The sequence below is a fragment of the Styela clava genome, chromosome 9, assembly GCF_964204865.1.
Source record: "Styela clava chromosome 9, kaStyClav1.hap1.2, whole genome shotgun sequence".
NCBI classification, from domain to species: domain Eukaryota; kingdom Metazoa; phylum Chordata; class Ascidiacea; order Stolidobranchia; family Styelidae; genus Styela; species Styela clava.
This window is the reverse complement of record NC_135258.1, coordinates 20084213-20111315: the sequence shown is the minus strand read 5'-3', so window position 1 is coordinate 20111315 and position 27103 is coordinate 20084213. Positions and strand designations below refer to the sequence as shown.

The following is a 27103-nucleotide window of genomic DNA, read 5'->3' as shown; positions in this document are numbered from 1 at the left end:
ATCACATTTTGATACATTATTCTGCCAAACCTTCAATTTCATTTTAAAAGACTCAAACTTGCTACTAGCTCCAAAAATATCACCTCTCCTCTCGATAATTTTAACTGATTTGTGATTTCAAATATTGCTGTTACATAAGACAATTTTGCAAGTCAAAAAATATCTTGAAAACTAGCAGCCATCCAAAGTTTTTCTTGGGTTAGAAGCATATCGTGTGATAGTGTGTACCATACAGCATTCGGTACGGTACACCCCTGGTTTATCCTATCGACGTGGTACACCCTCCAAACTTTTTGGTACACCCTGGGGTGTACTATACACCCGGTTGACGAGCACTGCTCTATATTAAACCCGACGCATCGTGTTAGTTCTGCAAGTGTCACTGTTAAGGATTTTCAGTATCTATCCACACAAATTACTGTAGTGTAGATACATTTCTCATTTAGTTCTAATATCCGTTTTATCATACTTGAGCCAAATATGAAACTGATTGGTATCGCCATATTATTGTATAAAACGTACATTCTGCTTAGAAATTTACGCGCTCTTGTCGACAGCTCTCTTCCACATCACCAGTAAAAAAAAATCGGCGTTACAGAAGTGTGTGTACCAATATCGAGGTAACTACTGTAACTTTGTTCGCCTACTTTACATCAATGTGTGTAAAGGGACTGAAGCCTGTGGGCAGGGGGCTTATTCACTTGGCTGACACAAACAGTCCCCGAACTCGTAATAGAACTAAAATAAGATACGGTAATTGAAATAAAATTATAGCCTAACCCTGACCTGGTACACACACTACGGAAGTACCAAAAAATCTCCCGTATTTCGCAATCGCAATATAATATTACGGAGTATAAAAGCGAGAACTTTTGTTGTGACGCGGTATTATCGAAATGAATCCCATTTCTTGATGCGCAGTTCTTACCACTTCATGGCAGCTCCTGCCACGATTGTACCGACTCTTGTCATGGTTTTATCGCGCTATTATCGCCTTTACCGGTATATTCACAAAGTCATGTACAATATTTTAGTTTATCGTGCGGAATTATATCTACTTAAATCTAACCCCAAATACATCAAAACTGTATTCACAAGAAAAGCGTTCCAACTTACCCAATATTTATTACCATCAGGGGCAGCCCTGCTATTACAATCACAGCCGACATGCCGTGGTAACGGCAGCAAAATTGGTGGTATTCGATTTGTAGCGGCTAAGCGGCCATGGTTTTGCGGCAGCTCTAGACGCCACAAAATACTTGAAACTGCACTTGCGTTTCTTCGATGTGACGCAAAGTGACTATAAAGACTTTATACTTATAGTCACTTTGGCTGTGACGTTAACTCTTTTATGACAAGTAAAACAAGTTTCTCTTACCGGTACCACTCTTTTGCAGCTGATAAATTTGCGAACATTTTAGCTAAATACGACAAGCACAGTTTGGAGTTAGTCAAAATTTTGATGATTGCTAAAAGTACCGTACCGTAGGTATAACTATAGCAGTACTGCAGTAGGGCAATTTTATAGGAAAACAAAAGCGATATTCTTGTGTGCATGCATACAGTTTGCGGTAGTGCAGTTTCGATGGCTTTTAAATTTTGCGAAACAAATTTCTGAATTTATATCTTAATTGATTCAAGAATCTTGCTGCACACTAACATAAATATATTTCTGTATAAGTATAAGTTTATTTCGACTCCATAATCAGCAATAGACGATAAAAAAATAGATAAAAGTAAAAGTAACTGATTATAGAATCGGGAAAGCGAACAAAACCTAGAGTACGGTAAGGTTTGAAACGTACAGATGTTAGATGGAAAGGTATTGATAAAAGAAGTAGTACGTGTTCGCTCACCCAAAAGTAAAAAAAAACTAATTAAGGCACGCACGCACACACACACACACACAATCATCGAGACATGATACTGTCGGAAGCGAAAAAAGCGAGACTTGAAAGTAAAAAGGAAGGAAAATATACAAACAAATAAAAAAAATGAATAAATTCTTTTGCCACACCAAATTAATAATTTTATGAGTAACGTTACGTCTGACCAATGTCAGACTTCTTCGAACATACATAGGCCTAGTTCATCAGCAGTTGCATGCATATTTAAACAATCAGTGTACTGGTGTAAAAGTATGGGAGTTACGCATGTTAAATAATCAATAAGCGATTGTATTCTAGGTTTTAACTTATTTAAGCCAAAGATGGTTTTCAATTTCATAATGCTGTAATGTAAAGAAACGTGTTGTTTTACTGCAAAATTGTTTAATGAAGTTGAACACAATGTCGACATCTGCCAAAATTGTAAATGGTAGAACTTCATCAAGTATGCCATTACTAAGTGCAGAAGAATCAAATGTTGACAATCAGAATCTCGAAGGATCTTCTAGTGTGAGTGGAAGCTCATTGAATAGTGATAATAATTCAGCTGGAGAAGATGCTTCCAGAAGTAGTCAAAGAACTGAAACTGAAAACAATGAAAAAGATCTTTCAATTTTACAAGGAGTTGTTTTACTTGAAGATGCAATTTATTATCGGAGTATTCATCACAGGATGGACGCCTTTTCGATTCGTTTGTATCGCTGGTACCATTCGTCTCCGGTGAAATGGTCAATTTATGCTGTTATATTTTTTCTTCTTTTTCTTGCATTTTTGGAAGAACCCTCTTCACTAGTTTGGTCAACTGATCCTCGACAGCAACTCACAAGGTGATAATTTTATGATGTCAAAAAGATATATATATAATTGTATATAGGCTACTATCAACATTTATACCTATAGATCTGTAGATCGACTTAATAATGTATCCTGAATCGAAAATTGTATATACAGATATTTGTTAATCAAAATAACACAACTTTTAATAACAAAGAATTCAAGTTGTTAGAACGTTCATATTTGCCACCACAAATTTTGCCTTGAATGCTGTTAACCCATAAAATTAATTTTTATTCATTTTATGCCCTAATCAGTTTTTTTATTTCTATGAGCGGATAATTCAACATCAAATGAATAATCACCGGCTAAAAAGTTGACATTTAATGCAATAAATTTTCGCTAAGACTTACTTTTGCTTATGTATTTTATATGTTTCATAGATACACATTTCCTGCTGGATTATTGGAAGGAGTTGAGTTTGCTTGTTTGTTAATGTTGCTGACATCAACGATTATACAATCTTATCTTGCTGCAGATATGCAAAACAAACGAGACTTCCCAAAGAAGCAGCCATGGTTAACAGGGAGTTTCATTGTGGTGTTTTTGGCGCTTACAGATATCATTATATCACTGGCTCTCGGAAATAATGTTTATAGGTAAGCAAAAATGCTTTACCGTGAATCGAATATTTGTATACATTTAAGATACTCTATTTCCCACTACATTTTAATTGTTTTAAATAGTTGGAATTAAAGTCCCACTATTCAACAGATGACAGTTTTATATTGGAACTTATAATAACTTCCTTCATTGCATTGCCCTTAGTGCAATGGAAAAATTTAGGTCATAAATTCAGTTTTTCGAATGCTATCATTTTGGTAATGATATAAAGTTCAGCCTTCAACAAAAAAGAAATAATATTCTTGATTTCATGAATATTATGATTTTGTTTGAAATGTGTATTAAAAATACTGATATTGAAATCCGATATATGTGCATAGAGTTGAAATAATTATGAGCTTTTATGTACTTATTCAATTAAGAAGCAAGAGCTGATGTTCAATTTCTTTGTTGTGTCCTTCTGTCTAATATAGCTGTGGTATAATATCAACTACGTGACTTACCGGTATTGTATTTGTTAGCAAACACAGCCTGTCATTTATTTACAATGTACAATCAGTGATTTAGATTCACAGTGGGCCTACATACAGATTATGCTTGATAAAAGTTTAATGTTTGTTAGCAGGGATGGCCATTTCCGAATACTAAACTATTCCGAATACATTCTAAAATAATGTTTTCGAATCTGGAATTCCGAATACATTCTAAAATCAAAAATAACACATTTTTGTTTTAGTTGATTAAAACCCAGTAAATTAGGAAATCAATTAGGCTTCAATAGAAATATCAGAATGAAGCCACAGACCAACAGTATATGTACACAAAGTTATTGATAGTTTATAGCAATTAATAAAAAATAATAGCAACTTGTGACACAGTCAGTTTATTAAATTTATTCACTTTGTACAAATGACCATATGAAAAGATAGCCAAGGAGTTGTCTGACGCTTTCTATCATTGGTACCATGATATTACGATAATAGTCGAGTCTCTTGACAAAAATACTACTTGTATTCAGATAATTGCCTTTAAAAATTCCAATATTTAAGCCTAGAGTATTCTACTACCTACCAGTATATTTGTATATAAATTTATGTGAACCATATTGTTATTATGTGTAACATATTGTTGTGTTTGGAGTTAGAAATAAATTAGTAGAGAATAGATGACCACCACTGCCAGCGCGCAGCCAGGATTTTCGAAATCGGAAATTCTCATTGCCGCCTGTAACACCCACCGCGATTCCGCGCTCGTTGAAAGGGCCGTCTTGTCAGCGTATAATGATCATTCTGTTACGTAAAATATTCAATCCATGACAAATACAAGATTCTAAAATATCTTTCGCGGTTGCTTCTTCTTAGTCAAAAAAAAAACATTTCTATTCGGTCCACGGCAATCTGTGACCTAAAATTACAAGAAAACTGCTTGATGTATTTAATTTTGATATGTATTTTTGCAATCTTGCCAACTCGTTATCGCCGTTAGAAAAATCTCAAATAATTATATAAAATCCTGTTAAGTGTAGAGAATAATTAATTTCATACAATGAATATACATATAAAGTTTAGCAGTAAATTAAAAGAACATATTCATCGCCGCGATTATGCCACCTGTTAAAAGAGTCGACTTTTACAACAAATAATATAACAACGAATATATATTTTTCTGTTGTGCAAAGTGATGAATTCGTGACCGACACGGGCATATTTAAAATATCTTTCTCTTATTAATTTAATTGTCTTCAATTTAACCTGCGGTTGCGTCGACAAAATAAAATCCTCACCACTCTTATATACCATTGCAATCCGCGGCCATAAAAATAAAAACGTGAGGTAAACTGTCCGATTAAATATTGTTTTTATCCGTATTTTGCGAATTCGGCAAATATTTAGATGTACTTGTTAACAGTGACTCCGCTCGATCGAAATGCTCAGAGTAAAATTTATTTCATCACAATAAAATTGATTGAATATACTTTAGATTAATTATATTATATACATCCTCACACCCAGGGAAAAAGTCGCGTTTCAAATCTTGTATCGTGTTAACCCGAAAATATTCGACGGCATATTAAAGTAATGGATAATCAGGCAAATCCCGCCCTCAATTAGTGACGATATGTTTCTAAACGCCGACCAAACATAACGTGTGCACACGAAATTTTGCGATTTTCACTGCCTGGAAAAGCGTTCTTTAAATTTTCGCGGGCCTCAATAAAACTTATGTTGTTTACGGTTTTATTTTCAGTATTTTAAATTGCCGCTTTTCAATCAAAAAGTTGCGTTGTCTTTAGAAACTCGCCGCCGATGAACGTATTTACCAGATTCACAATTCCGTGCGCGTACAAAAATAAAATAAATGTTATGGTTATCGTGGAACAAATTTGTGGAAAATTTTCGTTTTAGAGAAAATAACACAATCGTAAAGGCGTTTGCGGGCCTAAATAACAAGTTACGCTGATGAGTCATGAAAACAATCACAAGTTTCTATCGAGAATGTTTTCATTCAACGGAAACGTCTTGAAAGCGGCGTCGAAAATGTGTGACGTCACACAAATATCCGGTATTCTTATGAACGTGAATTCCGATATTCGAATGACGAGATATTCGAATACATTCGAATACTTTATTCGAATTGGCCATCCCTGTTTGTTAGTTCATGTTGTAATGATTGAACTTTGTGTCAAGTTTGCATCGGTTTATCCTTATTTTTTTCGCAACTGCCTCACTAATGATTCATTGCTCCATCCAGAAAACGTTTTGACATTCAGTTCTTAATAAATGATGAATAACATTGTCAAACCTTTCTTCACACACTTATGCAAAAATGAAATTTTTTTTTTCACTTGTAATGAATGTGGCCAAGACATCACTAAGAAAAATACTGCCCGCGAATTAATATGATTATTAGTGTTTGACAACAGATTTGTTCAAGTACCAAAACTTTTTTTGCCATGAGAAACAATGGTAATTTGTTATAATTTTAATTCTTTCTTATCCATTCCAAAATACCCAAAATATTAACAAAACGTGTACCTAAACAACAATAATTATTTTCAATGTGTTCATATACTTAATGGAATATAGAAATGCTAAAATGGAAACATAAATAAAATTCATGTAAATAAATATATTTATGTAAATATCTTTGCATAGTTGAAAAAAGTAACACCGAAATATTTTTTCTGTTTAGATGGAGATTTCGACGACTTTTACGTCCATATTTCTTGGCAGGAAGTTCAACAATGTTAAAAAAAACACTGAAATGCATACGAAACACATTGCCTGAAATAGCATCTGTTTTAACTTTGTTACTTTTACATGTTTACTTTTTTATGATGCTGGGAATGTTGTGCTTCCCAAGGGTGAGTATAATAGTAATCCATTTATTTCATCTGATTTTGATAATAAATCTTGGCAAAAGCATTTTTTCCATTAGAATAATACCAAATTCTGCGGGTTGTCTTATTTTGAATTGTTGGTGATTCTAAATTAGGCCCTCCAGAAGTGTGTGACTGTGTACCAATATGGATATAACTATTTCTGTTCGCCTACTTTACATCAAGTTGTGTAAAGGGACTGAAACCCATGGGCAAGGGGTGTATTCAGTTGGCTAACACAGACAATTCCCGAACTCCTAATAGAACTAAAATAAGGAAAATCGGAATAAAATTATGCCCTGACCCTAACCTGGTAAACACACTACAAGAGTACCCCAAATTACATACAATGAGAACTTAGTCGTAGTCATGAATGGCCAAAACCGAATAATTTAGTATTCCAAATATATTCTGGAATGGAAATGTTCCACAAGTGAAATTCTACAAGACTATTGTCTATCATAGAATAAAAAATGCTCAAAAAAGAAATCTTTAAATCAAAATTCTAAATTATTCCTAAAATTAATAATTGACTAAATTGAATATATAACCAATATCAAATGTATTCGAATATTTAATTCGTTTGGGACATTCCTGGTTTCACCTCATATTTATTTCACCACTAAGTTATTCAAACCTCTTGCATGTTATTCAACAGGGGGGTCACAGAAGTGTTGGGAATGAGACACACAGTGAATTAAACAATACAGAATGGAGGGAGTATTTTAGATCGATCGATACTGCATTCATGTCATTACTTGTGTTGTTAACAACAGCCAACAACCCAGATGTTATGATGCCGTCTTATTCAGATAACAGGTGGGTATGTATGATGTTATAACAAAAGTATTCTTACATCTCCCATATCGATTTGATTTTATAAGTACTGGTAATAAATATGGATTTCAGTTTTTATTCTTGTGGATTTCAAGGATGTTTGCCCTATATTGTATGTCATATTTTATGTAGGTATGGTTGGTGTTTTTATTCTTGTGGATTTCAAGGATGTTTGCCCTATATTGTATGTCATATTTTATGTAGGTATGGTTGGTGGTCATATTGAATAAATAGTAAAAATAAAAACATATAGGCTACTGTATTATGTTTGCAAATTGCAATGTATAAGAGCCTAATGTCAGTATGTGTAACCTAAGGTTGCCAAATTGGACATTGAAACAATAGTAAATAATTTTCCAAATTATTTTTAATCATTATTCTGAAGAGTTTGAATGTCTTGGAGGAAATAGTGTTTTTTTGTGTCATTTTCAATTTGATTTCCTCAGGTGTATATTTGGTAAAAATACAAGCCATCAAATTATGTTGAAAATTGATTTGTTATTCTGCAATTAATTCTGTGTTGATCACCGGTAACGCAACACTACTCTCAAATATTTAACATGAATAAATTTTTTATTTGCAGGCTTTATGCAATTTATTTTATTGTGTTCTCTCTTATTGGAACATATCTCATTTTCAATCTTCTTACTGCCGTTGTTTATAACCAATTCCGAGGGTATTTTCAGAACTCGATGCAGGTAAAGAACCTTAACCTTCTTTTGTTTTTTGTGACTGAATATTTTCCAGTAAATTTATCATAAATTTCCATGTCAGTATTTTGTGGTCACTAGTAGTAAGTAATATTAGGTACTTTTTTCTTCATTGTTAGATAAGATAAGTTTATTTTGACTTCATATCAGCATACAAGGTGATAAAATGATTGATAAAAAGAAATAAAAACTGATTATGAAATGAGGAGAGTAAACAAAACCTTGGATAAGGTTTAATAAAAATTACAGAATATAAGATGGAAGGTTTTGCCAAAAAGAAATGGTACTTGTTTACTTACCTATAATTATTGAATCAATTCACATGCACGTACATAACCACATGGCTGTAATGAAGTTAGAAAAAAAGAGAGAAGCTTTAGATAAATTTTATAGTAAATAAAACAAAAAAATAAGTAAAAAAGAAATTAGAATAAAAAAAATGGGAATTGTAATAAAAAATAAGAACTGTTTGTCACACCATTTTAATAATTTTATGAAATTTCCCAAATTGAATACAGATTTTGTAAATAAGATTGATCAGTATTTAATATACGGTAAATACAAAAAAAAAAGGTTCTGCGAAGCTGATTATAGTTGGAGTCAAATGCGAAATTACCTGAGAACTGCGTTCATGAATGAAGCAGTACTCATTTTGCTTGCACTATAATCCAATTTCTTACTCATGTGAGTGATTGATGATGCATCTGTGTTTTTTATGTGCCTTCCTGTGTTTCCTGGTTTTTGGTATTTTATAGTATTGAAAGCTCACAGGATATTATGTCTGAGCTTTTAACTGACGTTGACTTCTTTCTTGTTCCTGTTTAGGAACTTCACATTTTCATATGAAAATTTTTCGAAATTTTGTCATTTGCGCTTTTTTATTGAAACCTCCAACTTCTGTTAATGTAGGAAAACTAGGAAATGAATCGCCCTCCTTTTTCTTACGCTGGAAAAATTTATTTTAAAATTTTATTAATAGTATGTTTAGGACTAATTGTGTTTGAATAAATTGGTTTGATAGTCTGTGCCCTATAGAAGTCGCCATCAATCTATCTTTTCAATGTATTTGAATATTAGATTTATATTGGACATCCTTGTTAGAGAACTTGTTAAAAAGTTGACATTGAAATTTGAATATATTTATTTTTTAGTCAAGTCACTCAAGGCGGTGTGTTGCATTTTCTGCTGCTTATGTGGTGTTATCAGACAGTGAACTTCATGGAACAACAGACTCGGCAGAAGACGACGAACCTTCTACATTGATGGATCATGATAACATGAGGTAGGATTTTTTTTTTTCAATTTTTCGTGAATTCTGGAAATTGGGATTTTGAAGAAACTGTGACTGTTTTATACTTCTGTAGTACCAGGTTATGGTTAGGCCATGTTTTTTTTCCGATTTTCCTTTTTTTAGTTCTATTACAAGTTCGGGGACTGTCTGTGTTAGCCAAGTGCATATGTCCCCTGCACATAGGTTTCAGTCTGTTTACACAACTCTATGTAAAATAGGCGAACAAAATTAGTTATATCCATATTGGTCACATACTTCTGGAGCGTCATTTGTTTTTAATTGACCTATTCAAAATAAATATCAAATGACTTTAAATGTGGGTGGTGATATTATGATTAATGGCATTTATTAATGATTCACCACTGAAACGCAGTAGGTATTTTGCATTTTGAAAGTACAAAAAATTTATTCAAATTAGTTAGCTAGATTTATCTCTGGTATTTAAAAAATGTCGATTGTGATCGATAATGCTTAAAACTCACTTTTAAAATACCAGAATACACGTCCACCGATAACTTAGGTACATGCAGTTAAATGTCGGTCAAATATATTTCATTCATATTTAATAATTGTTTACATATTTTTTCTATAATTGTTCATGTTGTGGTTGTTTTTTATTTGACTTTTCCATAACATAAAATTTATTTGTGACCAATTTTCCTTTTTCCTTCGAATTTGTTTTAAACAAAGCAGCTAGCTATTGATTGATGCATTCTATCACTTGTTTTTTGATCTAATGATCATAATTTTCATTTTTTCAGTCATTTATACTTTTTGGAAATCTTAAAACCTATGTCATTTGGAACAGATGCCAAAGAGAACATAGGCTTTATGCATAACCTGCTAGATTACTGAAAGTTTGAGTTCCATCATAAAAAAACATGAGTACTATTCATTTTTGTAAGAGTAATTAAAAAAATTATGTTTTTTGTTTGCTCTAATAGAATAGTTCTTTGTTTTCCAGCACTGTAAGTATGACAAAGTTGAAGAAAGTTCTATCTCAAGTTTCAATGCGACCTGAACAACGCACAGCAGTTCATCACAATATATTGAATCTGGGTTCTGATTTAGAGAGAATTAATAAGGTTGATTTTCATCAAGTGTTCAGCAATATTGATTCTCTTGTAACTTCTGAAGTTTTACGAGTTGCATCAATGGGTAAATATAGTTTACGTTATTAAACTATATCGCCAAGGTTTGATATTTGGCTACTCCCGTAGTGTGTGTTCCAAGTTTGTTTAAATGTGTTCAAATCAATATATGTGAATCACTACTTTAATAATATTGAAATTTGCTAGATTATATGGATGACTTTGCGGTTTGATTATTCTCGAATTAAAATTTTCTTGCAACAAAATCATTATTGATACTTGTAGCGCGATGGCCTAGTGCAGGGGTCGGCAGCCTTTTGTCGCTCGCGGGCCAAAATTACGGGTTGCAAGTCTTGGCGTGTCGCACATATTTTTAAAAAGGTAATCCGATGGCCGATGAATCACAATTTATTCACACCAATCAGACTTGAAACTTGAAATTTTAAGCAGCGTGCGAAGACTGCGACAACTTGTGAACTCAAAAAAATTTACACTTTTTGTTGCATCAGGTTCATTGAACGAGTAATTGTGAATTATATGCTTGTTAGGTTATGATATAATTTAACCTACACATGTCTCACAATAAATTCTGTTACGTAAAGAATATAATCGTCACAATAGCCGTGCTGTTACTATAATTCAGTGAAGCGTCGTGAGCCGGATTATTTTACTCCGCGGGCCATAGGTTGCCGACCTCTAGCCTAGTGGCTAATGCAATCCCACGCCCACCATCTGCAATGCTTCAGGTAGGCAATTATGGCCTGGGCTTTTATCAAATTTAATCTTTAAAAATTTCTCCATTAGGGATGGGCAATATAGAATAATTTACTATTCTAGAATAGTTGAATCGAATCTAGAATACCGAATCCTATTCTATTTTCATACTTATTCAAATAGTAGGAATTTCCACATTGCTAGATTTTGATGTTGAAAATTGTAAATGTATTACTATAAATGTATTATTTATTTGGAAGTGTCCTGACCATTGGATTTCATTTGATACTAAACAGGCATTTTCCAAGACAATAAAATTTAAGAATATTACAATATTTTTTGCCTTCAATCGTTCCAAATGTATGTAATCTCTAAATACTGATATCCTAAATTATGACACGCTTTAAATACAAAACGTACGGTACGTTAAATACAAAGAAAGAAACGAAACGGCGTTAAATCATTTATTTATTAATGTTAGTCTGCCGAGTGTACTAAAACATACCCGCTGAGAATTAATTAGATGCAGGACCAGCGTGTGGCCACTGCAACTTATGCGGCGTTGTAAAATATTAAATTTAACCACTATCAATTGAAATCAACTTTTCATACTGTGCGAGAAAGACTCGTAAAACCAAGTTTCCTTAAACGATTTCGTACTTAGTTATTAGGTAATAACATCTAAAGAAGAATTCATTTCCTATGATTATTGTAAATATCATTATCTACCCAGACTTGGCCCTACTCAAACTCAATAAGCCACTATCTTTGCCAGATGCGGCAACTTTTTTAAAATTTATGTGCACTTAAATACTACAGACACTCGATCAAACGAGCGTCTATCTTGAACGATAAAAACCAACCAAAAATATGTAATCTTTTGAGAGTGAAAATTTTTTTTTTTGGGGCTTATTCAACAGTAGGTCCAGTCATTGCCATTGTTTTGAAATTACTTTTTGACGTAGGTCCAGTCATTGCCATTGCTTTGAAATTACTTATTGACAACTGATACCTTGCAATTTTTTATTGAATTTTGTAGCTCATTGTTCAGGCTTGATCTCTAACTATTTTTATTTCAAAATTCTACTTTGTTTGAATTCATTTTTCAAATAATTTTTCAACAGAAATGTCAGATAGAACATGTCGGAAAAGAGTTCAAGTTCTTGTTCTACATCCTGCATTCAATATTATTGGCAACATAATGGTCTTGTTAAATGCAATTCTGGTCACTGTCGAAATTGCAATTCATTATGAAATAGCCTTTCGAGAAGTTTTCAGTCGACTCAATGTAGTAAATTATATTTTTGCAGGTAATAATCTTTTCTGACCAATTCAGGAAGCATGAGTGGGAGGTTGGATATTTGTTTTTATATGGAATATTCAAGCTAGTAACCCATTCATATTTATTGTCACAATGGCGTAGTTTTTGGGAAGGGACGTCATTAGGCATTTTATAAAATCGGGAAATATTGCTGTGGTCATTGCTTGCTATATATAATTATAAAATGTAAATCATTGTCTCGGCGTTTGGCGCATCATGCTAAGCTTTAGGATGCTTGACATTTCACCTCTGATTACTGTGTGTGGGTTCGCTGGTTTGAATCCTGTGGGGATGATTATTTGCATGAGAATTTCTGGACAAATGATTGTTCACATAACCGCTGGTCGGTTATGTCTTCCTCCACCATCGAGACCATGCATCTGAAACGAATAATTGACTAACGCAAACTGATCCCATATCTGACATGGAATGGTAACTGGATGAGAGGCCGTAGTACGCCATATGATTAAGCTGTCTTATCATCTTTTCTCTCCCCGGAATAATTATGAAAATCCTATCCTATTGGTATTATGGTTATTTATGTGTTTTTTGATAACGGCTGAAATATTTCTTTACAGCATTTTATTTAGTTGAACAAACTTTGAAAGTAATTGCTCTTGGAAAAAGATATTTTTTGACTTTAAGTGATGTTTATGATGGAATGATCACAGTGGCTTTAATCATTGTTGAAACAATACAACTCGCAAGATATGGAGGAAAGTAAGTTGTACAATCATATATTTATGGTTTATAACGCAATAGCAGGAAAGAACACAGCACATTTGCTTTGTTACATCAATAATCAACATTATATATGTTGATCTTATTCCAGTATATCAAATGTTTATATCAAATTTTATACTAAAATTAATTAAATGGCTCAAAATAATTTTCAATTATCACATTTTATGTTTTTTCTATTTTGTGATAGTAACTCACTGGATTTGTAAATAACTATAGTCATAGCCTGCCCTATTTCCCACAACTTGATGCAGTAGAGAATTATGACAACAGATAGTTATTTTTTTTTCATTTTGCAGGCCCGATGCAATAATAGTTACTGGAATATCGTTATGGGATTTAGCAAGAATTATCAACATCTTGGTTATATTGAGGTTACTAAGAATCATTCCAAACTTCAAACCAATGGCTGTTGTTACAACAACTCTGCTTGAAATCATGAGAAATCTTTCCTCATTCGCTGGAGTTCTAGCAATCATTTATTATATATTTGCAATCATTGGAATGATATTTTTTGAAGGAAAAACTGATCCGCTGACACCACCTGCTGTTAACAGTGAGTTACTTCTTTTTTTAGTGAATATTCATGTAATTTATAACTGAAGAGGATTTTCTCATAAATCTCATTGCTCTGAATTTTTGTTCTGCTATTTCTTTTTTCTATTAAATACTTTGAAATATTTTGGCTTGTTGATAAGTTTGAAAAATAAGCATATTTAATGGCTGACAAATATATATTTCAGATTCAAATTCAACATTTCCTCATCTTGCCCAACCTGATCATTTCAAATGTGGAACGTTTGAACAGCTCCAATATTGGGCTAACAATTTTAATGACTTTGCCTCTTCATTGGTGAGTGAAATATTTTTTTATAGGACTTTAATAACAATTGTTACCAGAGCGGCAGATGTTGGTATAAATTTGTCAATTTCTGCATTTCATCTATTGTACCATAGTTCCATTGGAAATGCACCAAGTGGAGTAAAGAGAATATTATGATGTTGTAATCAACATATCCCCTTGTCCCGAACGAATGAGTAGGGGAGCTCCATATCACTTTTTCCAGGTGCGATTAGGTTCATGGAATCTAGTAGCCCCACAACACCAAAATGCTAGCAAACATCACTCGACTGTATGGCGCATCATGCTAAGCGTTAGGAATACGCTTGCCACCGCAATTCTAATTTCCCTGCGTGGGTTCGAATCCCAAGCAGGATGGTTATGTGCGAGAGGATGGCTGGACTCCTCGCAGTAGGGTGGTTCACGTAACCGCTGGTTTTCTATTATTTAAACTGTACATTTTGAAAATTTTTATGTTTATTGTGGTTGAAAAAAGTGAGTTTATGCTTAAATCATTTTCAGGTTGTTTTATGGGATGTTATGGTTGTCAATAACTGGGGTGTCTTTTTGGATATGTATACTCGTCGTGTCGGAGAATGGTCACAATTATATTTCATTATATGGTGGATTGTATCTGTTGTCATATCAGTCAATCTATTCATCGCTCTGATTTTGGATCATTTTATAGCGAAATGGGACAGGTAAGCAGCATACAACTTTTTTTTAAATAACGTTGGATAATATTAGAAAAACAAATCTTCAACATAACCATAGAGATAGTTAAGATATAAATATTTAATACGCAATATTACAGACATTTTTATTTATCTGTACTTCATCCATAATTAGGGTACATGAAGCTCATCACCTACAACGTCTTGGGAGACGGGGCACAGTGCAAGCTCTGTTCCTTTCAAGTATGCATGATCCTTCACCATCAGAAATAAACAAAGAACTATTGAAGCACCCATATTTAAGATGGCACGTTTCATCACCATCATGATAAAAATATGGCTGTTGTCACTAAACTGATTGCACTTGATAAGATAAAATCTCTTGTTGCTTATATGTATAGACTAAAAGCTTTTATTCATTTTGTCACTGTTACTTGTATTTTTATCACTCCATTTTAGATTTTATTGGGGAAAGTTTCATCTTTTTTGTGTGATTTTATTTACCTTCTTCGATATATAAAATCATTTTAGTCCATTTTTATCTATTAGTTAAAATCCTACTGTAAGCTCGAAACAGATCATGATAGTAGTAATTTCTTGAATTACATTGAAGATTGTTTGTAAAAAATTTCTGAATATTCGCTTGGGAGAAATATAATTATAAACAATTATATTTTCAGTGGTGTGGGAAACCACCAACCAAGTCAAACTTTTCATCTCAAGAGGCTTTCAATTTAAGTTATGCTATTTTAATTTCAATTTTAATAATCGAACTTTTGATGTGTGTTTCACCAAGTTTTCTCCATTACTAAACCGACTTTTTATGAAAAAGTATTATCTACTTTTTATCCTTTCTTCTGAACACTGCATTATTATTTCTTGCCACTGAAGTTTTGTAACACTTTGTCATATTTGTCAATGGTTTTGTTTGTAGGAATTTAAAATTGGTATTCAAGTTTTCATTAGAGTTTACTACATAAAATAATAGATTTTATTGGAAATACTTTTGACCAGTTTTGTTTTGTATATCTTTTTTCCTTTCTGAATTTAGCTTGTGATATGCTAACAAAAGCTTCCAGCATATGAAGTTTGAACTCAACAGCATAATTTGCCATTGTACATTTTGTTCTACATTGTCCATTTTCACTTTTATAATCAGGTGTTGACAAATCGCTAGTTCTACCTCTGGCCAAATATTGGTTTATTCACAAAAACCACAGTCACCGATGATAATTTTTCTAAATTGAACTGATCTCTATATAATTTTTTTTTGTTTTAATTTTATTTGCATATTAATTTAGCTTTGCCACTTGTCATGGAAATACTGTTATTTCTTTCAATTGTTCTTTTTTTGAGTGTGCCCCAAACAATTATCTCATACCATATATCAATAAGGCAAGAGTTATTCTGGTCAATACTGTTAACAAACTAGCTGTTTTGAATTTAACAAAAACTATGATTTTTGGAAATATCATCATGATTTGCTGTTGCTGCGTAACACAATACCATTGACGATTTTTCTGCAATAAATTTGCTTTGTAACTTCGCGGAGCAGCTTTATAAAAATGTGTTTCTTGACAATGTACTTGGTCTTATTTTTTTAGTCAATTATTGCATAACCACAAATTAATTAATGTATTGGCTGGTGCATTTACACTCCTAGTATGTCATTATTCACACCCCACTTTTTATCGGTTTCGCTATTTATGGCGACAATGACTACAGGAAGAAGTAATTTATTTCTATGTAATTGTGTTCTGTGTTTGCAGGTATATCAACATTTTGAGTTTTATGAAAACTTTATTGTAATATGACAAGATTTTACATCGTTTCATTCAGAACATATATTTGAAAAGTTATGAATAGAAGGTAATAGTTCAACTTCGTTGGTTTATCTTTTTATAATTTGTATGATTTTATTAGTTTTTATTGTCCTCTGAAACTGACATTTTGTTGTATGATAATTAAAGAGACTCAGAAATGGTGATCTCATTTTTATTCAAATTATAGTTGTTATGGTTATTAAAGCTCGTAAAGACTACTTTAATATGTTTTCCATGTTTACAATATTGGACGTGATTTCCACTGCATCCGAATCTATTTCGGTGGTAAATTCGCCACAAAACATGCTACCCACACCCTTTTCGTGAAACTTGGAAGCAGAAACCCGGTCTAGTATAGCACCACAAGTACTTCCAGTGGGCATAGCATAACGAAATATGTTTTTTCTAACCCCCACCTGACTATGCCATCCAAAAATTACGTCACCACGACGTCACCATCACGTCATAGGTCTTGCCAAAGTATAATTACGATCGCCCGAAATGCATCTGCGCCGCCGATAACGAACTCGCTAACGCCGACGATCTCTCTCCTATCGTGATTGTTGTGACGAGAAAACGAGAGAAATAGCTTGCTCGATTTCGGGTGATCGGGCTGCGCGTTTTTGACGACCATCCGCATACTTTGGTGGGCCTTATTACGCCACTGTGAATTTTTCGGTGACGTAGTCAGGTAGGGGTTAGGATTGACATATGCAAAAATTGTTGACCCAGGGCAACTTGAAGTGCATGTGGTACCAAACGATACCAGACCCGAGAAACAAACTAAAATTACAACACGATTGACAAAATTTATCATTTTGCATTTATCGGCAATGCCCCGGTTGTTTTTTCGGTATAATAAAAAATATTCGAAAAATACCTCAATATCGGTTGCACAGACTGTTTACACTAGCCATATTATCCCGACATGGTTCATTTTTCGCTCGCAAAGCCTTCGCCGAACGTCGACGGGGCGACGCCGATTTTGCCCCGGTTGCTCACTGTATATCGTATTCTCTCTTTTATCTTCCACTCGCCGCGTTTGTCTCGTTTGTTTTCTGTTTCTTTTACTAAATCATCGGGGCTAGCCCCGAAATTATGACGACACAATGCCGACGTTTCTTACAACAACGTGTTGACATATTCACGCATTCCTTCTCGTTCGTTTGTTGCTTAGAAAAGGCTGATGCCCAGACTCTTACAAAAATACTTAATCCTGAATACCTCAACCAAATTTTTCTTGAGTCAACCAATACTGACACTGAAGAATTCATCAACATAGACAGTGTTTTCATGTACAATAGCTCAAATCAGTATATTTGCTCCAGTGATGTCAATGACCTTAAATTCAATGATAGTCTAAAACTAAGTGGCTTCATGACTCTTTTAATCAATATCCGATCTTTAGCCTCCTTCAAAAACTACACAAAATTTGAAGCACTAGTAAATTCACTGAATTGTAAGCCACATGTAATTGCTATAAATGAAACATGGATTGTATCTGATACAAATGGCCACTTCAATGCATTGGATGGATATGTTTTCATCTCTAATAGTAGATCTCATCACCGAGGTGGTGGTGTTGGTCTGTACATTCGAAATGACCTGAAATACATTGTCCGTAAGGATCTCACTATCATGTGTGAGAAGGTTTTTGAATCCATATTTATTGACATATCATTAGAAAATAAAACAATAACCTGCGGTACTATATATAGATCACCACTAACTGATTAATTGAACAATGCTAACTTTAGACATCTTTTGTCCCAAGTTCTCTCAAAGATGAACAGGTCGAATTATAATTATATATTGGGTGATTTCAACTATAATCTTATTGATGAGTCCAATATGAATACCAGCCTATTTGTTGATATTATGCACAGTCTGGCCTATTATTCTCTGATAAACTGTCCCACCAGGATAACTTCAAGTTCTGCTACCTGTATAGACCACATCTGGACAAACGTATATGATAAAAAAATTAACAGTGCTGTTTTAGCAGAATGTATTTCTGATCATTTGCCAATTGTGCAATGCTCTCTCCCAGAAAAACAAATCCAAAACAGAATTGAAACACTTCGTCGCCAATTACTTCGTCCAACCATCCTTTTAAGTAAGCTCTATCACTATGGAATTAGAGGCGTCCCATTCAATTGGATCAGGAGCTACCTGCAAGACAGGAAACAAATTGTGCAATATGACAATTCATTCTCTACAAATATTTGTGTCATGAAGCACGGAGTTCCTCGGGGATCTTTACTTGGTCCATTATTTTTTCTACTTTCTAGCTTACATTAATGATATGTCCAGGTGTCTGAAATCCTCTGAGTCAATCATGTTTGCTGATGACACTGACTTGATTCTTCATGGGGAAAACCTTGAAGATCTGTTCACAGTTGCAAACTACGAACTAGCCAACATTCATAGCTGGATGTTAGTTAATAAATTATCTCTTAATGCTAACAAGACTAAATTTGTATTATTCCATCCAAGCAAGCATAAAAGTGTGAGTTGTACAAAACCACTGCTGCTCAATGGCAATGAAATTGAAAGAGTGAAAGAAATAAAATTTCTAGGAGTTATCTTCGATGAAAATCTGTCATGGAAATCACACACATTGCATGTTATTGGTAAAACAAAAAGAAACTTGGCAGTTGCTGCCAAAGTATCCCAGTGTGTTAATCAATCAGCTTTACTAGCAATGTTTCAATCATTACTACTCAGCCATATCCGATATTGTTGCTCAGTCTGGCTCCATGGTAATAAAACACTTATTTCAAAATTGCAAAGTATTCGTAATAATTTTTCAAGAATTCTTTTTAAGAAAGGTAAACGTGAAAGTGTAAACCATTTCTATAAAAAGCTAAATATACTCAAAGTTGAAGATATAATGAAATTTGTAGTATTATCATTAGTCCATGATTTCCATAACAATTCTTTGCCAAACTGCTTCGACGACATACTAACTAGAATGACTTCCAATCGAAGAAGTAGTTCCAACCTGTTCATACCTTTTATGAGTACATCTGTGAGCCAGCATGCCCTATGTTATACTGGGCCCAAGCTGTGGAATTCTATCCCCTTGAATTTGAAGACATTGAAATCCAAAAAATCTTTTCAGAAAAAAGTCAAGTCCTACTTGGTATCAAAATATTAAAATTTATTATTAGAATCACTGCTATATATTTTTCGTATGTAATTAGCTACAACTTCAAAAGAAAGACCATGACATAAATTGGGACACTCAGCACTTGCACATACTTATTGTTTTCATGAGAATGTTGAGCAGCCATAACATTGTTATTGTCTCTGAGATTGCTAATTTATTTTTGAACAAGCAGTTGAGCTCACTTCATCTGTTTTGCATTCTAGTTGGCCATTTATTTTGTTCTGTAGCATAAGACTTTCTTTGATATGGCTGTTCACATTCTGATATCTGCATGTGCTAGTTTCCTTTTCCTTCAATGTTGGGTTTCTGATATTCCACATGCGTGAACTTTGTTTTCTATTTGGGTGGTGTGATTACTTGTGAGGGTTGTAGACAGTAGAATTAAACTCATGTACCTAATATTGTAATTAGGTGACCAGTCGAGGTATATTTGGATTCTCCCCTATTGTTTCTGAGATTACTAATTAATTTTGAACAAGCAGTTGAGCTCTCTTCATCTGTTTTGCACTCTAGTTGGCCATTTATTTTGTTCTATAGCATAGGATTTTCCTTAATATGGCTGTTCACATTCTGATATCTGCATGCGCATGTTTCCTTTTTTTTCAATGTCGGGTTTCTGATATTCTGTTTGGGTGGTGTACGTGATTCTTTGTGAGGGTTGTAGACGGTATAATTTAACACCTGTACCTAATACTGTAATTGGGTGACCAGTCGAGGTATATTTGGATTCTCCCCTACATTTTAACTTGCTGTAGTACTATTTGCAATCATTGAATATTGTACTCGCAGATATATTTTTCGTTTTTCAGGAGTCATGATGATCAATTTAAATGCTATTTATGTCAACATGAAAGGTGTTTACATCAACAAAACTTGCAGACTAATGAATCATCCGTGATGAATTTGAACTGGCCGCAGGGATCAACAACCTCAATTAAAGTTACTTGCCTATAATCCATGACCCTAGAAACCTTATTTGAACCTTAAACACCATATATATTCCCTTAACCAATTTTCCTACCTCTGTATCATACCGCCCTAATTAATTTTAATTATGATTACCGGTACTGTTATTGATTAATAGTATTTAAAATAATTTGGACGTTATTTGGCTTGTTGTGTGCTTCTATTTGATGAGTGAAGCAGATCTAGCCCACCTCTTCATACATCCAACTTGGCAATTCTGATTGGGCAATTTGGCATTAGGTGACTCCAATTATAATCAGCTTGACGATATCTTTTGAGGAATACTTTTCTATCCACAATACATTACTCTTGTTGACTAATTCGGTATCCAATTTGGCAATCCTCATAAAATTATTAATTTGGTGTGGCAAAAGAATTTATTCATTTTTTTTATTTGTTTGTATATTTTCCTTCCTTTTTTACTTTCAAGGTTCGCTTTTTTCGCCTCCGACAGTATCATGTCTCGATGATTGTGTGTGTGTGTGTGTGCGTGCGTGCCTTAATTAGTTTTTTTTTTACTTTTGGGTGAGCGAACACGTACTACTTCTTTTATCAATACCTTTCCATCTAAAATCTGTACGTTTCAAACCTTACTCTAGGTTTTGTTCGCTTTCCCGATTCTATAACCAGTTACTTTTACTTTTATCTATTTTTTTATCGTCTATTGCTGATTATGGAGTCGAAATAAACTTATACTTGAAGAGTTGATAGTTTCCTCGCCTTCGTTTTTGTCGCTTGTTTCGCTATTTGAATCAGTTAGAGACCTTTAGTCCATTTGCTTTCGATTTTCCACATTCCTTTTGAGCTCCTCACTTCTTTCCGGCTTCGCATTTCCGTTTTCGCAGCATGACGCTGGAACAAAAATTAAAGGTACAACGTCTTGGGCCTTATCAACCAAAAAATTGTTCACTGGAACAATCCCATGATGGAGGAAAGCGTCGGCGTACATTCTGCGCAGAAACTTGGTTTAAAAAACACGAATGGTTGTGTTACAGCGAGGACAAAAATGCACTTTTTTGTTTTTATTGCCTACTTTTTGCTACCGCCCGTGACTCACGTTGGTGTAAATTTGGTTTTAGAGATCTTAAACATCTTTTCGAGCGTGCCAGGGATCATCAATCTTCTATGGAGCATCTGGACAATGCAGTAAAATACCGAACATTCGGAAATGTTAATATTGCAGCACAGTTGGATGAAGGACGCGCGGTTTCTATTCGTCGGCACAACCAAAACGTCGAGAAAAACCGCCATGTTCTCGGTTGATTGATAGATGTTTTGAAGTTAATTGGTTGTCACGAGCTGTCCCTCCGTGGGCACAATGAAGGGGCTGGCTCTTCTAATAGAGGGGTATTTTTGGATATGGTGGAATACACCGCATCCCTAGATACAGTATTGAGAGATCATCTTGATGCCGCAACTGTTTCGAAAGGGACATCTAAGGATATCCAAAATGATTTGCTCGACTCAATGTATAAAATTTATTTACAACATTTGGCTCTGGAAATTGAGAATTGCCAGTTCCTTTCGATTCAGTCTGACGAGACAACTGACATCACGTGCGTTTGCGAAATGTTTCGGGGTTTTCTTAATTTCGCCACTGGTAAAAAAAAACTATCTATTAAAACAGCGTTTCCCAAACATTTTTGGCCACGGAACACTTACGCTTTTTATCTCGCCTCGTCGAACACCAAAAATGAAAGGGTAAAATTGATAAAGAAAAATGATGTTATGCAGCGGTCCCAAAAGGTGCGCTACTACCGTATTAGTGCGCCGCGGCGAGTTGCCAAATGCGCCGCGAAAACTAACAAAATTGGGGTCTCATGTAGTTTCATACCTAACATACTTCTAGTGGGCGTAACATGACAATTTTTCACATATCAATCCTAACCCCCACCTGACTACACCATCAAAAAATTACGCCATTACGACGTCACAGTGACGTAATAGAGCCCTTCAAACTATACGAACTGCCATCCAAGACGCGCAAACGAGCACCCTTAATCGAACAGTTAGTTTTCTCGTCGCAACGATTCCAATAGGAGAGAGACCGATAACGTCAGTCAGTTCTTTATCGTCGGCGCCAGATTCAGATTCAGATAATTTATTGATAAAGCGCCAATGCCATTTCGGTCGATTGTGCGTATATTTGGCAAGCTCATGACGTGATTGTGATGTCGTAGTGATTTAATTTTTGGATGGCGTAATCAGATGGGGGTTAGGATTGACATATCAAAAAACTGTTATGCTACGTCGACTAAAAGTACGTTAGGTACGAAACTACACGAGACCCCAAAATTGTATTCAACATACCTAAAATATGATGATAAAAGAAGTCTGACCTTGGTCAGACGAAACGTTACAGAAACATAATTGTATTAGTGTGCAGCAAGACTCTTGAATCATTTAGGATTGTTATCTCTACTCTTGCTACAGCATCCTTGCAATATATGCTTACGGATCCATCGGCACAAAAGCATAGAAGAAGGATAAGTAGTTAGTCTCGCAGAAACCAAATAATCAGCGAATATTTTGCTGTGTATCCGAATCAATAAATTCATTTTACCTTTCTTTGTCGTTTCTTTCTTTACATTCTATTACGTAGTGTTTGCCTCTAATGTTACCTAACAATGGAGTTAGAAGTACTTGGTGCAATTTTGCGAGCTGGAGTTTGTTTATCTGCTGAATCGAGTTTAGCGAACATGAGTGATTTTTTCAACATTTCCAAGTAAAACCAGGCAGAGCTTGAGAAAGAAGAGAACTGACCCTTTGCCTTTGTCCGATTTAGGCCGACCGTGACGCGATATCGAACGGGCCAGTTGTGCGATAACTTCACAATCCCGAGATAGCTATGGCGACCAATTTAGTCGTAATTTTGGTCTCTTTCCCACGGAACACTTGGAAGATGCTCGCGGAACACAGTTTGGGAAACGCTGTATTAAAACATGCGGAGGTATCGTCGTAAAATGGCCTATTTTTCCCGCAAAGTTGCTGGTTTGAATGTAGGAATCCCAATGAATTTTTCTGTAAAAGCATGTTTGGTAGTAGCCTGCCACAAGGAAAATAAGTAAAAACAGACTGTACTACATTATAGGAAGATTGTGACAAAAAGAAAGAACGACACAGTCAAGTCTGTCAATGTATCGCCCGTAAAAATTGAAGACGAATGAGTATGTATCCGGCGATACCATGAATATGCCATCAATCAATAAACATGTGCCTAAACAAGGCTTCAGTGCGAATATCTATGTTCTGATACTCGGCTATTATTCATTCTGCTCCGTAATACAATACCCGTAAATTATGCTTAGAAGCTGTACAACCCCTTACTTCAACACTGCCAGATTCCTGCCGCCAGTTTACCATCTCGAGTGATAAGTTCTCGATCAACCGGGCTTGTTATGAATTAGTTGGCTGGTCAGCAAAGGCGTGCTTGGCGTTGAGCGCTTATCTCAGTCCACAGGGATGGTTTCAAATCGATTTGACCGATTTTATCAAATTGGGCCCCGCAACTTAAAGGGACCCCGCGCTAGTGGGGGTCTTTTTCTGTGTTATGAGGTACAAAATACTACTGAAAATGCAAAATAAAAAGTGCAATAATATTTCTCATAATATTAATTTGTTATTCATGGGAAATTCAGTAAATCATCGTTATGTCACCATTAGCAATTAAATTCTTCTGTTCTGCTTTATTCAAGAAATTCAGATTAATAATTTTGTACTGTTTTCTAAAAAAGATAAATATAATATAAAAAGGGCGCAAGTGTTTAGGTGCTAACCAGATAAGATCATTGGCGAAGGCAAAGAAAGCTAAAAATGAAAAGCAAAGAGGTTCTATCAATAAATTCCTTGTAACCCCATCTTTAAAGCGCTCAAGGATTGAAAATGAAAAAAATAACAATTCAGAAAATAATATAACCATGGATCCAAAAACAGTTGATCAATACAATTAGGACAAGAATAACAAATTGGAAAAGAATGACACAACTTTGAAAAAAAATGAAGACGATCTCAATTCATCACATCACGACATTCCCAAGACAGAAAGCATAATCATAACCGGATAAAGCCCAGACATCATACAATACAAACCTTAAATTTGTTTTATAGCAAGTATTAAATGACCATTTTTATTTGGTTTGTATGTATTTTTTTTATGAAATATAAACACCCATGAATTTTACTATTAAGATGATTGTATCGACACATAATTTTATTCTAGGATATAATTTACATATTCCTGCCTCCCGTCCGATCACCAGACCGCGTAGGGCATGGGATTAGTTAGCCAGATATCTGTTTCAGTTGCGTGGACTTGATGGTGGAGGAAGCCATAACCGACCAGCAGTCACGTGAACCACCCTATCAGTTCAATGTGAGCTATTTTCTTCCTAATACGAAAAGAAACAACAAAAAGTTTTACTGTTAAAAATGTTTGTCCAAATTATTACCTTTTCCCGCGAGTTTTTCTGAAAGCAATTGTACTCAAAATCCCTCCAACTTCAAGACAAATCGCTAGCAGCTATGTGACATTTATGGAGAAGCAACTGTTTCCCGTTTAATTAAAAATAACTAATTAAAATTAAACTGTGAAATCAACTCGATGAACAACGGAACACCATGGATTTAATGAAAATGCATAAGATTGATGATGCTGTTGTTAATGTATATATATACTTATTGGACACGTAGTGGACATAACGATCGTTTCAATATTATGTTGTTGTTGTTCTTGTTTTTGTTGTCCTTGTTGTTGTTCTTTGACACGTTTTTAAAAAGTCGCTTTTCTCTTCGAATACTGGACCAATTGCTTTGAAATTTTCAGTGGTTGAAGATAAAATTTTTCTCCAGAAGGCTATTACTTTTTTTTTCGCTATGACGTCATCAAAATTATTGCCATTGGGTGGCGCTACGTGTCCATATATTTGAGCATAGCTCTCTTGTTACTTATCTATTTTAATCGTTAAGTATGTTGATAGGTATTTGTCTGTCTGTCTGGCTGTTAGATGCACGCGATATCTCACGAAGACGTGGTTGAATCTGCTCCAAATTTTGCATGTGCATTCATCATATCTCGGACCAGAAGCTTATTAATTTTGGATTAATTATTCGTATAATTAGCAAGTTATTAATTAATTAGTGATGGGATACGCGGTGTCACTATAGAGTCATGAATTGAAACCGCAGTTTCGATCGATAAGTCTTCGGTCTCCGACCGATATTCTCGTCTTATTAAATATTTAATTATTGAAAATTCCACTTTGTTGGAACCATAAAAAAAAAACATACTCCAACGAAATATTGAAACCATACGAAATTGTTTGCAATCGTAGCCAATATTAAGTTCTGCGAGATTGTCAAATAAGAATTTCAGTTGAAGAGATTTTAGCATTCGAACGGTTAGGTATTAACCACGTTATAATGCTAACTATGTCGAAAAGCGCTCAAAAGTAACAGAAGTCCGGAGACAGGGAAGAAACATACATCCAAGGCGACGAAAACAAGAAGTATCGAATCGCACTTTCCAAAAAAGGAGTTCAACAGATACATACGGTGCTGTTTAGCAAGAAAAGTAAAATATGAATTACGTTGATGAGCGCACGATATTGCAACACAGCCAAAATGTTTTTTTTTCACATAACTTGCGAAGTCCCTCTAGCTAGTCTAGTAACCAAAAATGGTGTCATCATGAAACGTCAAGTGTTCTGAAAACCAATTATATTCATTTCGATTTCCTTATAATACTCGCTCAGGATTCATACCTGAAATGGTGATAGCACCTTGGCACCTACGTACATTTGCATCCGTTAACTGCACCCAGGACACTTGCACCTGAATACTTTTGTAGCCTACTCACCGACATTTGCACCCTTAAATTTCCACCTATTAGTTTTAGCACTTGCATATAGATTGCGCCCGTGGACATTTGCACTCACGAACATTTGCATTCATGGACGTATGCACGTACGGACATTTGTTCCCAGGTAGGCCTAAATTTTCATGAAAGGACATTTTTACCTAGGTACATTTGTACCCACGCTCATTTGTATCATGTACATTTACATACACATTTGCATCCATGGACGTTTGCACGTACGGACATTTGCTCCCAGGTAGGCCTACATTTCCATGAAAGGACATTTTTACCTACGTACATTTGTACCCAAGCTCATTTGTATCATGTACATCTTTACTCGCGAATATTTGCACCTGCAGTCATGTTAGCTCGCGAATAACCATGTTAGACAAACATCAATTACGA

The 27103-nt window shown here is 34.5% G+C and overlaps 1 protein-coding gene across 1 annotated transcript; it reads left to right on the top strand.

Annotated features, from left to right (window-relative positions):
* Positions 1–2167: 2167 nt before the first annotated feature.
* On the top strand, positions 2168–16870 carry LOC120338976 (two pore channel protein 2-like). Its single transcript, XM_039407001.2, has 13 exons — positions 2168–2713; positions 3104–3319; positions 6477–6648; positions 7322–7482; positions 8084–8198; positions 9362–9492; positions 10466–10659; positions 12431–12616; positions 13206–13347; positions 13668–13924; positions 14112–14221; positions 14732–14910; positions 15059–16870. The coding sequence occupies exons 1-13, from the start codon at positions 2274–2276 to the stop codon at positions 15210–15212; spliced, it is 2457 nt and encodes an 818-aa protein (XP_039262935.2). The 5' UTR covers positions 2168–2273; the 3' UTR covers positions 15213–16870.
* The last annotated feature ends 10233 nt before the right edge of the window (positions 16871–27103 follow it).

Bases quoted from the DNA above. Each gene is read 5' to 3' on its own strand.
- LOC120338976 (XM_039407001.2), top strand. From the start codon at position 2,274: ATGAAGTTGAACACAATGTCGACATCTGCCAAAATTGTAAATGGTAGA. The intron at 8,199-9,361 runs GTAAAGAACCTT...TTTATTTTTTAG, and splicing joins ATTTTCAGAACTCGATGCAG to TCAAGTCACTCAAGGCGGTG. The intron at 12,617-13,205 runs GTAATAATCTTT...ATTTCTTTACAG, and splicing joins AGTAAATTATATTTTTGCAG to CATTTTATTTAGTTGAACAA.